Genomic DNA, 18,311 nt, shown 5'->3' with positions numbered 1-18,311 from the left:
GGGATGGACTCCACACGCCGTACTCACCTCGGGCTCCACCGTCCGTACGGATGCACCCAAAAAGCCTGCCTCGCACGCCCTCTCTGTCCCCCCCTCCCATCTCTACAGGCTTCTGCGCACATCATTATACGCTGCACAAACAACGCCACTCACCTCATCTCCCCGCCATTACACCCAAACCCTCCCCTTCTCTCTCCCATCAGGCCCCCACCACCAACACCGTCTTTACCCATGTCTGACATGACTTCTGACCGTGAAGGAGATGCAACTGTTTACCATAAAAAGACTTCCATTACTCCTTCCGTCTCCTCCTAGGAAAGCATCTTCCCCCTCTCTCTCCCCCTCTTTCTCTCTCTCGTGTTCTCGACAGATGAACTAGAGCATCTGCTCTGGTGGATTCTCGATCCGGTAATATATTTTTTTTAAGAAAAAAAATAGTTCGATTTCTCGCCTCAAGAGCAGCACCGGTTTTGTGTGCTTAACTATGGAATTTTCAGCGCTATTTTTTTGCTAAAAAAGGGAATACACATAGATTTGGTGTTGGATTTTGAGACGGCGTGGTTGGATTTTACAGAGAGAGAGAGAAAAAAAGAAAGAGAGATCATGGTGAGGGAGAAGATACAGATACGGAAGATCGATAACACGGCGGCGCGGCAGGTGACGTTCTCCAAGCGGCGGCGGGGGCTGTTCAAGAAGGCGGCGGAACTGTCGGTGCTCTGCGATGCTGACGTGGCGCTCATCGTCTTCTCCTCCACCGGCAAGCTCTTCGAGTTCTGCAGCTCCAGGTTGGTTCTTAATCAATTATCAACGACATCGCTTAGATCTACTTCAGATTTCCACTACTTTATATGGAAAAGATCTTAGCAAATTACACTCCAATAGTAGAACATTATGCCCTAAAATACCATGTACCATTTGAATTGTTAGAAGTTGAAGAAGGTTTGAAGGGATAAGGAGTTGGTGTTACCTATGCATTATATTAGGGTTATGTTCATAATTTCGATCTCCAGGCCGTTTCTTGTCTAACACATAGCGAAAACCGGGAAGCCTCGAGGTATATATAGTGTTAGTTTTGCCTAGTGCACACAATAATTATGCATTTACAGTTTAATTAGTTTACAATATGTACAATGTTATACATGATATATTGTTATCTAAAAGTAATTTGATTGTCCATTTTATTCTAGCATCGAAAGGAAAAACTTAAATATCATTGAGTTACATGTATTTCACATTATCAGTCTACTTATATAAACTTGTTTATCGGCTTGTTGTCTTCTCTAATTCAGCTTGGTTATGTAGGTGCAAGTTGTTTGTGCCTTTAATGGATATATACATCTACACTTTCCTCTAGTTTACTTGAACTTTTCTTTTAGATTTTCATCTTGCTTATATTGTAGGATATCATGTAATGTCTTCTCTCAACCAAGCCACACTACAAGAATAATATTATTTTAGGGCACACATAAATGCCCTTATAGTATACTTTTATTGCACACTAAAACTTTAGTCACATTACCGATAAACATCCTATAAAGTGATGTATTTTTAGGCCCTCTAACATTCCTGACATTTTGTAATTTCATTATAAAATATCAATGTTAATTTTAGAAGTGTCTCAATTTAGGGATATAAGGACAGACTAAAATATTAGGAAAGAATCAAGGACATTTATCTATGCCTTGTTATTATTGTAATAAGGACAAATTTAAATCTCACCTAAACTCATTTATATTGACAATTATAAGTGTCTTATCTTAGGTTAATTGGAGAGTTCGAGAAAAAATATTGAGAGAAAATAAATTGATTAGGTTTAGAGATAATATAAGTTTAGAAAGAGAATAATTGATTATGACATTTATAAAATTTGTCATCATTAGATAGTCTAATATGATATTTTATTTTTAGGATTAATAGTTTTTAATAAGTGTTGTTAAAAAGTGTTTATAATTACATTATAAAATAAATGTCATTAAGAAAATGTCATAATAGCCACTTATTCTAGTAGTGCCATGAGAGATATCTTCATTTATATTTTGGTTGAACAATCAATTGTAGGGGTAGCTTAGCGTCGTCTATTTTAGCAATTAGTGTTTCATTTTCCTCTTCGAAGAATGCATCAGAATTGTCATTAGAAATTACATCTGGAAATCATTTCTAAGGCTAGCTCATTTGCATCTTTTTCTCTAAGGGAAGTCTCTAAGAATATGTGTGTGACAAGTCATAACAAGTTTTCATGTGTTTGTTTGCTAAAGTACTTGATCGCCATTAAATGTGTGATGATCACTACTTGAATGACATAAAACCATAAACTTAATTAATAGAGTGTTTTTAAAGAGTGTCGATTATGAGTTGATTGCCAATATAATTAGGGAAAATGTAAACAACTAAAACCTAACTTGTGATCATATCTATTTGTGTTGTTCTAACATTGATTTACTATACATATGTCTAGTGTGAAGAGTGAAAAGGCACACTATCATTAATTATAAAATAGTGGCATGAGTGTGAAATTCACACTCATTTACAAAATAGCCTTGGTGCTTGTGAAACAAAAATGTTGATTCGATTGTATGTCGGTAACACTGAGTGTAATTCTTGCACCACTTAACCAATGCTTTTTGATATTTTTCAATCACAGGCATTTTCTCTAATTTGCATAGGCATGATTTTTCATGCATCTCAATTTACTCTCTACAACATTGACATTGAAAAATATACGATGCAAGGAGTGAGTTAAGGAGGTGAAGGGGAAGGAAGGGGAAGTGTTAGCCTCAGTGAGGGAAAAAGATGCTCAATTCCTTACACCCCAAATCGGAATGTAAGGAAGGGAAAGAGAAATTTAAATAAAAAATTATTCCAATTTTATCCCTATCTTGACAGCGTCGACGCCGACTTTGCCTTTAGTGGGTGAAGCATCGCAAGGGTAACGACACCGACTACAGTGGAGAAGGTGACGTCAATGCCAGTGGCTTGTGGAGGCGATAGCGACAACGGAGATGACGAAGCAACAGAACCACAGATAGCGTCGATCGGACGGCGGCTTATGGATGGAATGTGCGAACCGGCGACGGTGGAGCAGTGGCGACGAGTACGTTGGTGAGGAAACAGGAGCTTCGTTGATCAAGGAAAAAGGGATTGACACAATAATTTTAAATTTTTTATAATTAATTAATTTAAACAATTCCTAATTTAAAATAAATAATTTAATTAAACTTTGGATTGAGAGTAATTCTGTAATTTTATATATTTACCCTTCGTTCTCTTCCCTTTCCTCCCAAATAAGGTAATACATGTTACATTAATTTACTTTCCCTTTCAAACAAGGCGAACCTAAATTCTTTACTTTCCCTCCCTTCCCTTTCCATTAATAAATCTTCCCTCACCCCATCTAAACAGAGGCTAAAGGGTCCAATGAACCTAAGAGCTAACTTTCCTCTTTTTGGTTTTGTAAGTGTATGCACGATGATAGAAATTATAGATATCCTTTAGTTTTATAATGAATGGTACGATTTCGACATGGTATTCTTTTCATACTCAACATGCATTAGCAAGCATTGGAGCTTACTGGAAAAATTTATATTGATTTTATTCATTTAATATTTTTCAATTTAGTTACTTATGCAAAAAAAATAAATATAACAACTAGATAGTTAATTGAATTAAAAATCGTCATCTAATATAATCGGATACTCAACCCACTTCAATTTGTGTTAAAGCATGTGAAGATGCACCCAAATGTGTTTTCAATTCCCTTTAACTTAACATTTTATATTTATAATGATCTCTTTCTTTTCAATTTTTACTTAAATGCGCATTGAATTTTTACTCCTATAATCTTCTTTCACTTAATTTATTTAATTATAAAAACAAAAGTATAGAAACTAAATAATTAATTGAATTAGAATTTTAGAGCTACAAGGTACAAAATAATAAATATTGTTCAAATTGATTTTGACATATAACATACCAAATTGTGTCGATTGTCAGTGTGCCATGATACTCATTGACATAATGAACACAAGTAGCACAAGAGTAACTAGTAAGTATTTTTGAGCGATGATTATCACATGAGTGACAATGGTAACATTATATCAAACATAAAAAATAATAGCAACATAATATAATGTGCAAAATAATGAAGTAAGTTTTATTGATTTTTTTTTTAAAAAAAACATCTCTCATATCTCATAAATACAAAGTACAAACTAGCAATTGCATAGTATATGAATGAAAAGATGAAAGCATCACATAAAATTTCAATCCCAATTGTGGTGATGTCTTAGAGCAAAGGATAACAACAATTCATCTTACAACTTGCCTCTAGATAATATCATAATGGGAATAAAATAAGGATCGTGTTAGGACTAAAAGAATTCACATATATCCGCAATAGTATGATATTACCCATTTTAGGTCCTTGCTCTCATGAATTTATTTTTGGCCTCTATCCAAAATGCCTTGTACTAATGGAGATATTTTCATCTTTTAAACTCATGATCTTTTCTATGTATTTTCAATGTGAGACTTTAATTGTATTCACAACAATCCTTCCCTCAAACAAAGAATCACCGTTACTTTAATGGATCAGGCCTCTTCCTCAAGTATCTGGTCACTTTTGACCTGTTTCGGCCTTTCGCAAGCACTCGATTACTGTTGACCTACTTTGTGTCTCCTCTCAATTTCGTTCAAGGCCACCCCATATTGGCATTCGGTCTAGACCATGACTTTGATACCACTTGTTAGGATCAAAAGAATTCATTTATCAACACAATAATAGGATGATATTATCCACTTTGGGCTTAATCTCTTATGGATTTGTCCTTGGGCTCTACCTAAAAGACTTTATATCAATGGAGATATTTTTTATCTTGTAAATTCATAATCTTTTTCATGTTATTTTCAGTGAGACTTTAATTGTATTCCCAACACATTATGATAGGATCAAAGAATAAAGATAAACATAAAATTTCACATCATCGATCTATAGTCCACTTACATTAATAACACCTACTCAACACTAACACATAAAGTTGGGTGGATCACATAAATCAACCCAAAGGCTGTCTCGGTCTTCCATCAAAACCTATAGGCTTAACAATCACAAACCCAAAGCATCTCTAATCGTTAAATCTCTTGTTAGGTAGCATCTAATTATCACAAACCCAAAATATCTCTAAGCTTATTTGGTTGTAACTAATTAGGTATTAGCTACCCTTGAAATCACATGATTCCCAATTAGGCATAGGTAGTCTAATCATCATGTACTCCGTAATATTATTGAAATCACATGATACCCGATTAGACATTAGCGACTTGAAGCATCATTCACCCTGTAATGTTCCTTTAAGGCACATGATACATTGGTTAGATAGCAGCCTTGACCTTCATGTGTCGGGTCATTGGTGCGTATAGCTAGGACACAATATGGTTATTGGGTTAAAATCCCCTTCAGTAAGTCCAAGATGTAGGTAACACACTCCAGATACTATCATTCTCTATGTTAGCATACTTACGATTCATATCACATTCAAGTATGTATACATGTGTATCTTATATGTCGATCTAATGATTCATCACCAAGATAAGAGGCGCAATTCTATTCATGCATTTCAAATAAGAACACTGACTCTAAGCATACACTCCTATAGTATTAAGTAAAATTAATAGTATTAAGTAAAATTAACCGATGGAGGATCCAAGATAAATAAGAGATAAAACAAGCAATATAACCGAAAAGGTTGAAGAAGAGCTTTCCCAAGTTAGGACTCAAACCAAAGTTCGTCCATCATAATCTTACCAACGTTGAGCAACACATGATCTAACATCTCATTCAATTACCAAAGTACTCCATTTACCCTAAACTCCGATTTTTGTTAATAATTTAATAAGCTTGAACATAAAACAAGATCTAACATCCTTTGGTTTTACATCATCGACTGATCTGAAGATACTCCCTTAAGATTGGACTAATGAAATTGCTCGTGCTTCACCTTGATTGAATTTTGAAAACTAATGCTCTTGTCACTCCCTGGAGATCATGCCCTTCCCTAGGGGGTTGACTCATCCAACTACCTAAACTTGACTTAAGGTCCTTATAGAGGTGATTTACGAAGGAAACTTCATAGAATGTGCCCTAAAATATACTCGAGTCTTCTGTGAAAATTACAACAATGATGTCTATATTGGAAGCAACATTGATAAATAACCACATTAACAAAACAAACACATTATGTATCAAATCAACAATCAATTTTATGAAATCCACAATACTTGCAACCATCACGATGACACAAAACACTAAGAACATCTAGTAACAATCCCATGTCATGATACACAAATTAGAAATTCAAATGGTGAATATGATAAACAAAGTCTCTTCTTGGTCCCCTATTGACAACTATAAGCATCCCCCTATGAGCATGGAAGATAATCATGATCATAAGCACAAAGTCTCTTCTTGGTCCCATTCCTTAATCCTCGAAAACCTCCTTTTGGCCAACCCCAATGTCATGGGGCATCATGACCTTTGTTGGGGAAAATAACCTTACCGGCCATCCCATTTGAGACTTATGCTTCCTTCGTTCCATAATTTACCAATTAAGGTCGCACCACCTTGAAAATATGTTGTGGGATCGTTGGGTCTCTGATATCGGATAGGATAACGATTATCCCACTGGTTAACGAGAGGAGAGATTGGAGGAGAAGCTCAAGAAAAGAAAACACTAAAAACAAAGGAAACTCATCGGATTTAACAAAAAATGAAACTTTGTTAAATAAAAGAGGATGAATCCTAATACAAATAGAAAGGTGTTTATATAGGCTCAAGACAATGAAAGGAAAGAAATCCCAATATATAGACCTCAACTCCAATCTTGTAAAGAAAGAAAATAGATCTTTTTAGAAAAAGAAATCTCTTGATAAAAATTAAAATTAATAAAATAGGATGTTGTTATAGACTAATTATGGCCCATAATTATCAGGAATATCAAAAATATCCTAAATACCATAAAAATAAAAAATATTAAAAATAGTAATAAAATCTTCAAAGACTCAATTGAGGACCTAAACGATGGAATTTGAGCTCGAAAATTGATGATTATGGGTACTCGTAACAAATGTAATTTTTAAATTCTGCATGTGTGACCATCGGTAGAGCCTGATTTCGAGTCTCGAGTTAAAAGTTATGACCATTTGAAGTTCAAGAGATCATGTTGGGTTGGACTTGTATCAATCTCTGACTTGGTTCAAAGTTAGCTAGACTAGTTGCTTACTACAACAATAGTCATACATCATCTTAGAAGTGAAACAAGACTTTAGTGCTCTCCTACAATTCAAGGATACATACCACACGATGAAAGTTCTATCTCCTCTAGAAGGTACCCAAATTCCCTTTGTATGCATTGCACTTTAAGGATATCAAATAAGAAAGTTCAAACCTTAGTTCTAGCCTCCAATTAAGTGGGCATTAAACCTTCAACTACACCGATGAGATGGTGAGATCGCAAATCAATTATCAAGATCAAGTGTACAATGACCCCAAGGTGATGCTCTAATCCATTAATTAATATTTTCATTACTTTAGATTATTCAATGGATCTTGAAATTTATGAGTTTACATACTTGAGTTTGATGGTAAAGCCATTATAATATAATTATTATTTTTCATATATTAGGTTCTCTCTCTTTCCTTTCTTTCAAAAAACATATTGCATTCATGCATTGATGAACATCATTGTGCTTTTATTTATGTGTCCATCATGCATCAACTATAATAATAATAATTATTATTCATATTAGTTATAATATAATAATAATTATTATTGTATATATCGAAGGATGAGTCATTTTTTTATCTACTTATGAAATAATAAGTTCTCATTTATGAAGTTATATGTTTTAAGTTTCATTTTATTTTTAGGCCAGTTATTTAGTCGCCAAAATGACAACTATCTAACATTCTCCCACTTGACCTAAAATTTTGATGAAACTAAAATTTAAAACATAAGCATGATGCATTATAATTTCAAGCATCAAAAACACATTATCCCAAGACACTATAATTACTTCAGCATAATAGAACACTAAATGTGGATTATAGCAGTCGTACATTAACCATATAACATATTTCCTTCTATATAACATAAACACAAGTATCGTACTATATTAGGCCTATAAATCGTAATTTCATAATGGTCTGTTTAATGTTTCTAGGTAATTAATGTTATAACACATAACACAATAATGTGCACATCATAACTAGAGACTGAATATTAGAAATACATAAGTGAGCTCAGATTGCCAACTTTAATACATCTTTTGCTTCATTAATTTAAAAGGACAATCAAGATCCATTCTATGTACATGTTCCTTAATAATCTCCTTAATGGTATGTTCTTGCATAGTCTGTGATCCATCAAACTTTATGGTGATGAGTTGTGTCATTAATGTACAAGCAAGTGACTTATCGGTAGAACAAAAACATTCTTCCATAAACATTAAATATTCCTTTGCATTTTCGGTGTGTGAAGTAGTGGTCCTAATGTTGTTTGCAAGTCATCTACATAAACATAAGACTTAATCCGGTAGATCATTCACATGCTTTACATTTGGACTTCTCTTCCTCATTACTTAAATCATTAATAACAGTGGAGTTTTCCTTTGGTAGTGATGGAACACACCTAAATGAAAGTTGACTTGCTCACTGCATTCAGAAAAAGTTCAAACCATTAAATATGGTAATAGAAGCATTTGTGAAGGAAGAGAAATTGCTATAAATGAGACACATTCAAATAAAACATTAGAATATATTGTAATACACCTTTGGACCAATATTACAATATACTATTAAAATTAAATGCTTCATATAGTTATTAAGAAATTAAAATCATTAGATAAACAAAATATATTTGATTCAAGAATTTCAATTTCTTTGATTCTAGTTATAAAATTAATTTTTCTTTGGGAAAGCCTATAATTTTACTGTTGAATGAAAGTCATTTATTCATTATTGCATGGTTGTTGTTGATGAATAAATAACTATTTTATGCATCATATTTAATTATTCTAGAACCAATAATAAGGACTCTTTGATCCTATCTGCTACTTCTTTGAGAACCAATAATACACCGATTGTCTTGAACTCTTTGATCGATAAGGAGTGCTAGTGTTTCTCTTCTCTTTTCAATTTTGATAGTCGATACAAGTAAGTTTCAGATTTGAATCCAACAATTTTATTTCCTCATTGGTTTTGCAGCATGAAGCAGATCCTTGAGAAGCATAGCACACACTCGAAGAACCTTGATAAGCAAGACCAACTCTCCCTCGACTTAAACGTAAGCAAGCAATTGTCGCGCAATTTTAAGAATCAAAATTTCAAGATTTAAAGGAAAAAATAAATTTCATACATCCTCTTACATTGTTTTTTTTTTCTTTTTGCTCAGTTGGACAATAAGTATGCAAATCTGAATAAACAAGTTACAGAAGCAAGCCTCCAACTAAGGTTCTCACTTTAGATTATGCGAGATTTTTTTATTATTCTTCTTATTTATTTAGTATGAACTGCTCTTCCTTAATCAATAAATATTCATGAGGGTAGGCAGATGAGAGGGGAGGCACTTGAAAGTCTAAGTGTCGAAGAGCTACAGCAGTTAGAGAAAAAACTTGAAGCCGGATTAAGTCGAGTGTTAGAAAGAAAGGTAGAGTACTTTGTTTAATTGATTCTTAATTAATCAAGTCGTAAGCCAATTATCGATATTTCTTTAATGTTAATTTTTCAGGATGCAAACTTCATGGAGCAAATTAATAGTCTTCAGGAGAAGGTCAAGAGATGTCAAGGGTTCTTGCTACTTCAAGACAGTTCAATATCACTGCAAATGATTTTTATTATCTAATCCTTTTATGAATTTACGATATGAAAGATTCACAGTGATGTTGATTCATTTGTTGTATCGAGAATATCGATCAAGCTAGATGGAGGGGAACTAACTTAATTTTCATTTGCAGGCGCTACGACTGGCAGAAGAAAACTTGAGGCTTAGCCAAAATGTAAGATGAGTTGTTTGATCACAAGTTGAATTTGCAAGATGAGTTGCATATATGTGAATGAATTGCAGGTTTCGGGCATGACAAACACGGGGAAGGAGCAGGCGATGATAGATAGAGAGAATGTTGTTAATGAAGATGGGCAGACCTCTGAATCTGTGACTAATGCTTCTTCGCACTCCGGAGGTCCCCCAGAATGCGATGATAGTTCAGACACATCGCTCAAGCTCGGGTAGATATAACTTAACCAAACACAATGCTCGATTCGAATGATCACTTCGATTGGGTCGCGCTCCAAACTAATTGCTGTGTTGTTGTGGCATGTATAGGCTGCCTTACTGCTAGTCGGAAGGAATATTACGAGAAGCTGTTGATGGAAGAGAAGGATCTACCTGCTTTGGATAGCAGCAAATGTAGCTGTGAGTCGGTAGCATATAAAAGTTGTACAAATAATGCAGGTGTGTTAGGAATAAGGATTGCAGTGATGCATGCCACTCATGCTCATGTTCCTCTGGACTCTTGAACTGATGTGTGTCGTCATGGTGTGTCTCACCACCACATTAGTATGTTTATCAATCTGCTTGTATTGCATGAAGGAGATGATCAAACTTAGAATCATTTAGAAAAATGCATGTACTTTGCATAATTACGATACAGATAATGTATAACTCATCACTGCCTTCATGTTAAGAAATTCTTTGTGATTGATACGAGGAGTCTTTATCAAGAGAACCAGTATCATGTAAGCATGAAATAAAACATGGCAAACCATCAATCAAGAGGGAGCCAGTATAAGCACCAACTGGCTCAATTTGAATGGAAAAAACTGATCACTACTGATGGCAGCAGCACACAAGGATAAGTTATGTGTTGTAATCATCTAAACCGAGATCCCTCAATGCGGCAGTTGCAGCATCCTTGCAGCTCGCATGGCTTACCTTAGCTTTCCTTATGAGCTTCTCAATTCCATTACCGAGAAGAATGATCCTGCAGAAGCCAAATAATGAGCACAGAGACAGGCTTTTATATCTAAATTGTAAACCATATCAAAAATATAGTAGGAAACCACAACAATTATAAGGTTATATTGTTCAAAGTGTATTGTTAAGCAAAGATCGTTACCATAGATATGCATATATCAGACAAGGATGCCCAATGTTGGCAACATTTTGCAATACTAACAATCAGCGATTGTACTTTGAGAAAGGTATATAAGCTGTTGTGGCTTAGATATGTTAGAAAAGCATTTCATAAACAACTTAAACCAAGATGAACAAAATACGAATAATGTGATGAGACAGATAATAATATGTAATAATAGATGCTGGAGAGCAACTTGATCTGGCTAAAAAAATAATAAGGTTCAGCAATGTTAGCTGATGTTGATGGATTTTTTTTTTTTTATTTCATTTTCATAATTTCTGAGTCAACTATAATATTATCTTTTCTTTAGGGGTCACAGAGGATATATACCTGTTTTCTGGGTTCCTAACTACAAGATTTCGAATCATAAAGCAAGCTTGTCTTTGCAGCTGATATGAAGTTGGAAACTTCTGCATTGCATGAAGAACAAAGTCTGCTACACCAGCTTCAACTGCACTGGCAGCATTTTCTGGTGATCTCAGAGAAAGAACAGTGATAATAGACATAATCTGCAGAGTAAAATATTAATGGGAAACAATATCCATGACGATTATACACAAAATAGTAAATAATCACCAATCTAGTTGAATACCTCTTGCAAAACTAATGGATCTTCAGAAAACCTGGATGACAGCTTCATAAGACAGTTCAGACCACCCTTCTCAACAATTAAAGTCTTGTTTGTATCACTACCTGCTAGCTTCAGACGAAGTAAAAGATGTGAGGATTAATTCCGATGCTGGTCAAATGTATCCTTAAAACTGTAATCCTAAGCACAAAATGCAGCAAACCTTGGACAGCAAAGAACAGCAAACTCTAGCTATAGTTTTGTCGTTCTGTTCAGTGCTTTGATCCAAACACTGGAGAATTGCATCAATACCACCACTTTCAGATATAGATTTGCATATCTCATCCTGTGATGTAAGGAGGAAAATCATGAGAAAAATTATTATTGGAAAAAAGCGTCATAAGTCAAGATTCTACTGCCATCAGTGTGTTGGCAAAATAATACATTATCAATTGATGATAGTGTTTGGATGAATACATAAATTTTTTTAAAAAAAATCAGATTTCAAATGTTCATACTTCATACATGCAAGGATACTTTTGTGAAGGACCAAAGAATCACACAGGAAGGCTAATCATTCAAAAATGATCTACTGAATCATTGAACTCACATTTACAGCAACGGCCTTCAATGCAATACATGCTGAAGCTAGGATAGGTGAACTTAAGCCATCACAAAGTGCTTTGACAAGAGCATCTGCAATACCAAGTTTTGCAAATCTTCGAGCATATCCATATACCTGGTTAAACATCAGCATATCAAGAATTCATTAAACATATAATGCCTCTAAAGTACAACAGCCTTCAGACTTTGTATTCCAGAATGTTATTTACCACGTTGTTTCAAACAGTTAAGAAAGCATAGCATCAACCGACAAATCTTAAATTTTGCGGTATCCAGCAAAACTATAACAAGTTCATTCTCTTCTGTTGAGAATTAGAACATTCATCCATCAGCTTTCATTGGGTTGGCATCAGCATAAATGGACTTTTGCCAAACAATTTTATTGCCTAGCATAACATGAAAGCTACTTTTAAAGAATAAAATATAATTGAATTCAGTGCTTTTTTGGTTCTTCTGCCTTCTCCATATTATAACAGAATTTTCCTAAGATATGAAAGGTATAAAAGAATGAATATATATATATATATATATATATATAAATGGAGTTCAAAGATAACATTCCAGATTCCAGAAATAAGGCATAAGGATTGAAGTTATTGCTTTAATACAAGCTGCTGCAGCTGCCAGAGATTATACACTTCTATGTTATCATGCTTTAGAGCGAGACAATTTCAGTTGGTCTGCCACCATTGGAAAGTATTTCACCTTGTTTAGTTAAAGGAATGGAATTGGCCAACACTAGTGTCACAGACTAACAGTTGTGAGCCCTTCGGCTTGACAGTGGTATGCATATGCAAATGGACCAGCACACACAATGGAGACAGCACACACACACGCAGATGAAGCAATGGGTGCAGGAAGGCCAATCCACCTAGAGCATCGGCATGAGAGTCAAGCCAAGGAGCATAGGCGCACACATGCAGACCAACAGGAAGTTGGGCAGTTGCTAGTTGCAATTGCCAGTGGTTGTGGCCAATTGCAAGTGGTTGGTGTAACCAAACTCTCCTTACCTTTATAAAAGGGACAAGTATGCACATTGTATGTACCAAATTTTTGCACGAGTAATGGAACTTTGCTTCCACTGTAATCTTGATGTTGGTCCTATGCAGGTGTGAGGGAAAAATAGGTTGACTTGAGCCTATCACAAAGTTGCATGGACACTGAACTTTGTATAATTTTGCCAAAGAATTCCAGCCCCATGACAAGTGGCACCAAAGCCATGTCTGATCAAACAAAAGTGAGCAGTGATCTTACTCTTCCAGGTCAGACTTGGAAGACGGTAGGTTTGCTTCCCTTGGCAACTGGCTATCTTGTATGGAGATGGTTTCGGCTAGGGGTGTCAAAAATGAACCCGACCCGACGACCCAACCCGAGTCGACCCGAAAAAAATCAGGTTCGGGTTGGGCATTTTCGGGTTCGGGTCGGGTTCGGGTTGGAGGGTTGGAGAGTAAAAACTTTCCAGGTTGGGTCGGGTCGGGTTCGGGTTGACCCGGGTTGACCCGGGTTGACTTAAATATAGGGTTTTGTGAGTTTTTTTGGGGTTAAATCAAATTTTATTTTAAAAATTTAGATGTTTTTATGTATATTTGTATGATAATGATGAAGTATTGAGATAAAAGTGAAGAATTATAGGGAAAATAGCCCAAAAAAGTCGTTTTGAATCGAATTTTCGGGTTATATGGGTCGGGTTCGGGTTGATCGGGTTGGTCGGGTTCGGGTTCGGGTTTAGGTGATTTGGGTTGAACTCGGGTTCGGGTCGGGTTCGGGTTGGGTTAAAAAAAAAAAAAAAAAAATTCAACCCGACCCAACCCGACCCGACCCACCCGAATTGACACCCTTAGTTTCGGCTGAGATTCAAGGAGACAGAGGATGTTGTGGTAGGAACTGCAACTTCAAGTGAGTCTTGGTGCGAGGCATTGCGTGAGGACATATAGAGACAACTTTCAATAAGTCATTCATGAGATAAGGAGGTGACTTCATGGCACGGAAATCATGATGACTGTTTTAGGCGCAAAGAATGACACATCACGAGAACAATCGCAGAGCGATAACAGTCCTGTGTGTGGCTAGGCTCAGCAATGGGGTGTCGAGTGAAGCAAGATTAGATGTGTTAAAGCCAAAAGAGCACAAGGGCTCATGAGCATCCAATGACATTGAGAACTAGCGCTATGGTCAATTGACAACAATTTTTGCTCAATGGATGTGCATGATCCAAAGTGCATGAAGGTTGTGTTTATGTATCTCAGTGACACCATCTTGTGGAGAACAGACAAACGACTACAATAGAGAAGCTATCCACACATGGGCAAAGTTTGAGAAGGAATTGTAGGCTCAATTTTGCTGAGAGTATGCATAGGACAAAGCTCTTGCCAAGATGGTAAGAATGGAGCACAAGGTAGACTTGCACTCCTACATGCGCAACTTCTCAGAGCTCATGCTACAAATTCCAAGCATGAGTGAGTAGGAATCACTTTTTTGGTTCATCAACAAACTACGTCCATGGACATAGTTGGAACTCACAGTGTGGCATGCAGAATCTTGTGTATTGCATGTCCAATGCAGAGCTGCTGTTGAATTCTGCTTGAAGCATAATGAGCCAAAAGAGAAAGTAGCAATGCGCAACAAGGGTCTAAACCATAGTCATATTTTAATCTCCATGCCCATGGGCATGTCCATGGGTACCTCTGTTCACTCAACTCTATGAGCCAAACCTTTTCACTTGACTCTATATTTAGCCACAACTGCCAGGAATAGCTTAGACTTGCCTATATCAACTAGGGCTTCCCTTTACCTGCTTGTAACTTTCACATCAATGAACATGAGTGCATGTCGTGATTCCTCCTATGTCTAAAAAGCCTCAAGAAGTTGTATTAGAACTCATAATCATTCCCATATTGAATACTCATAAGTCATATCTGAGTGCATGAAACAGAGATGACGACAATCACTACGCCCCGTAAATGCCCTTCACTGGGAAATATTGTTGCCCTTGTGAAAGGGGCGAAACCAACATAAGAAGTGCGACAAATGGGCATAGTTCGACTTCTTGAGGCCATTTAGACACGGGAAGAACCACGACATACACTCATGTTTGTTGATGTGAAGGTTACAAGTAGGCAAATGGCCACCCCATCTAATGTGTGAATTTTAAAATTTTAAGATTTTAAGATTTTAAAATTTTAAAATTTTACTATATCAAATTAAAAACTGAATTTTCAACTTAGGATGTACATTACATGGTTTTGGTGCAACAACCAATCATAAATCACATCTTTGTAAATGCACAATGCTAGACATATAGACTATAGTAGACAGGAAAAAAACCATAATAAGCAATTTGAGGATCGATTAGGCTATGATTACTACAAACGGAAGAGGAAAAGTGTGAATTGTTCGTATTTAATGTGGATGGGTAAGACTTAAACAAAAATTTAAGATTTTCCTTTATTGAGGATGTGTCAGTTAATTAATATCGAGTCTAATGGTTCTGAAACTGAATAATTTAATGCTCAACTATATTAATCACATGCATTTCATATCAGAGTATGTTTAAGAATGCAAAAAATTGGTAATTCCTGATTAGAGGAGAATCTTAAGAAGACCATCATACTTGCATTTGCAATGAAAAGTTGGTATAACGAAATAGATCATTTGATCTGCAATAAATCAATGAAGTAAATAGGCTTACTTGAGATGCCAAAACACGAGTGTCATCTGGAGTCAAAAGGACACGTATAGCATCATATAAACCGTATAGTGTGTCTTTAGGCTGTTCTTTAAGTATTTGCAGAATAAGCTCATCTATTTTCAATTCCATGAATGATTCTTTTAGAATTTCATCATTTGTTGAGGCTGCCACGACAACAGAAAAGCTACTATCCAAGATGACAGGATTTTTCCTGTTTCCACTCAGCATATCAGCAACAACTTTTGGCCCTCCATTTTGCTGAAAAATTTCTCTACTTTGTGCGTCTGTAGGACAAGTAGCATGTCAAAGTTTGAAAAGACACAATGAATTTATTACATGGTTTCATATTGCAGACATCAGAATGCCTGTTAGTATAGAAGAAGAAACATAGTCAAATCAACATATAAAGAAAATTCTTATACCGTATCCCCAAATTCACTGGCCATTAGATCTAAAGATGGGAACAAACAGACGATCTTTTCTAAGAAAACATAAAAATGGAGCAAATATCATGATAACAAGCAAGGTCCAACTCGTTTGGAGTTATGGCTTCTCTTGAAAGTTATTCGTTCCTAGTTAGGTATGAACTATATCGGATGACTTATTTAGAATAAGGAATCATTTGCACATGAAAATAAGGAGCCATAGCTCATAAACATTTGCCTTGGCTTAGAAAACAAGCAGAGAATACCATGAAGAATGGAACTCAATGCTTTCATAGCCAACACAAGAGTTGTCTCAAATTGTACATCAAAAGAGGAACATATTCTGGTGAGGAGCTCCACCCCTCCATTCCTTGATGCAATTGTTGCATTTTCTGTTCCCTCCACTGAGCATAAACCATAAAATTTGTCAAGCAGTTCAACTATTTCTTCCACCTCTGCATTATCCTTTGATGTATTTGATGTAGAAAAAGCTACATCTTTTAGCTTGTCTAAAATCTGGATGAGAGGATTATCCCTTGTGCTACTTACTCCAGGAATGCATTTGATAATTCCTGGAAATAAATATACAGAATTAAGCATAAATCAGATACACTGTAAGCAATAGTCTAAGCTAATTTAAATTAAAACCCAAACATGGGATAACTAGTCCAAAAAAATTTAAACTAGTTTGAAATCACAGTTTCCTTGCTTAGTTTTCTGTTAAGTAAAGTTGGACAACTTAATCTACACTAGTAGAAAAATAAGAAAGCAGGAAAAATTTTGCACCTTCACCTCTCTAAAAATGCCACGATCAAACTGCGATGGTAACAGAAATAAGAAATAAGAAAACCAGATTCATTCTCTTCAGATGGTGTCACATACTGTGCCAACTGTTTTCATCGAGTTGAATTCAAATCTACATCGTGTGATTTCGTTAGATCCCACTAAAGTAGCTTAGAAAATACCAATTTGTTAGGGCTACAGCCGATGACATCTGACTCTCACCAATATTTATTCACTCAAGGGTCAAGGCGGAGATTTAATAGGATCACACAAGATCCATTTTCGAAGGGCAGCCAGAAGGAGGACAAACCGGAGAGATCGACGCCCTGAAGAGTCAGGGTCTGGAGGGCGTCCTCGAGGGCCTCCTCGGGGTCCATTCCGAGGTCATCCATGTTCTCCGCCACCAGCGCTTCGAAGGCTTCTTGGGAGATAGTGCGGCCGCCGGCGGAAGGCCCCATAGCCACTCGCACCTTCTTCGCCTATCCACGTACTCGATCGCAGCCGCCGTTCACACTTGCCGCAATTAAACTGGACCTTGGGGATGCCCTTGGCACATTTAAATCATACTATACAGGCACTGCCCCAACCTCTCACAATGAGGTGGTGGGACCCACTACTTAAGTGTGGGCCCCACCACCTCATTGTGAGAGGTTGGGGCAATGCCTGTACAGGTAGGATCGAATTAACCCCTATGGGGGAACTTATATTAAATAATTTATCCTCTAGCTACTTGTTTTGCATAAACATAAGGATAGCATAATCATGAGTATATCTTTGCCAAACATAAACGCTAACATACTTTTCACTCCACATATATAATTCCATATTTAAAGCATAACATGAACATTGTTGGGACCAAAATATAGTTAGAGGGGGGGTGTGAATAGCTCGGCGCACTCCTCGTGCTCTTCGTTGCTTGTTTCTTCAATGATCACTACAAGAAAAAAGCTTAACAACAACGGTTTTTCACCGTTGTCGTAGCCCATTTTGAACTGTTGTTAAAGGTCATGTTGTTAAAAGGGGTGCCCAAAGACAA

At 36.1% G+C, this 18,311-nt stretch overlaps 2 protein-coding genes across 2 annotated transcripts; one reads left to right on the top strand and one right to left on the bottom strand.

Moving 5' to 3' along the window:
• Nucleotides 1-247: 247 nt before the first annotated feature.
• On the top strand, nt 248-10,752 carry LOC122031048 (MADS-box protein JOINTLESS-like). Its single transcript, XM_042590097.1, has 9 exons — nt 248-408; nt 575-785; nt 9,257-9,335; nt 9,444-9,502; nt 9,599-9,698; nt 9,780-9,821; nt 10,006-10,047; nt 10,116-10,276; nt 10,374-10,752. The coding sequence occupies exons 2-9, from the start codon at nt 604-606 to the stop codon at nt 10,387-10,389; spliced, it is 681 nt and encodes a 226-aa protein (XP_042446031.1). The 5' UTR covers nt 248-408; nt 575-603; the 3' UTR covers nt 10,390-10,752.
• On the bottom strand, nt 10,725-17,809 carry LOC122031047 (armadillo repeat-containing protein 6-like). The gene is made up of 8 exons (XM_042590096.1): nt 17,586-17,809; nt 16,759-17,064; nt 16,068-16,351; nt 12,366-12,494; nt 11,979-12,101; nt 11,780-11,887; nt 11,518-11,696; nt 10,725-11,031 (listed from the first exon to the last, which is right to left on the bottom strand). Exons 1-8 carry the CDS (start codon nt 17,731-17,733, stop codon nt 10,908-10,910), a joined length of 1,401 nt encoding a protein of 466 aa, XP_042446030.1. The 5' UTR covers nt 17,734-17,809; the 3' UTR covers nt 10,725-10,907.
• Between the last annotated feature and the right edge of the window lie 502 nt (nt 17,810-18,311).

This window comes from Zingiber officinale, chromosome 11A (assembly GCF_018446385.1).
Source record: "Zingiber officinale cultivar Zhangliang chromosome 11A, Zo_v1.1, whole genome shotgun sequence".
Taxonomy (NCBI): Eukaryota; Viridiplantae; Streptophyta; class Magnoliopsida; order Zingiberales; family Zingiberaceae; genus Zingiber; species Zingiber officinale.
The sequence above is the reverse complement of the archived record's forward strand: the minus strand, read 5'-3'. Positions and strand labels throughout refer to the sequence as shown.

Coding starts and splice junctions, on each gene's coding strand:
- LOC122031048 (XM_042590097.1), top strand. CDS start 604: ATGGTGAGGGAGAAGATACAGATACGGAAGATCGATAACACGGCGGCG. Junction 9,503..9,598: donor GAAGCAAGCCTCCAACTAAG/GTTCTCACTTTA, acceptor TCATGAGGGTAG/GCAGATGAGAGGGGAGGCAC. Junction 9,699..9,779: donor GTCGAGTGTTAGAAAGAAAG/GTAGAGTACTTT, acceptor TTAATTTTTCAG/GATGCAAACTTCATGGAGCA.
- LOC122031047 (XM_042590096.1), bottom strand. CDS start 17,733: ATGGGGCCTTCCGCCGGCGGCCGCACTATCTCCCAAGAAGCCTTCGAA. Junction 17,065..17,585: donor TCAGGGCGTCGATCTCTCCG/GTTTGTCCTCCT, acceptor ATTTATTTCCAG/GAATTATCAAATGCATTCCT. Junction 12,102..12,365: donor TGAAGGCCGTTGCTGTAAAT/GTGAGTTCAATG, acceptor CTTACATCACAG/GATGAGATATGCAAATCTAT.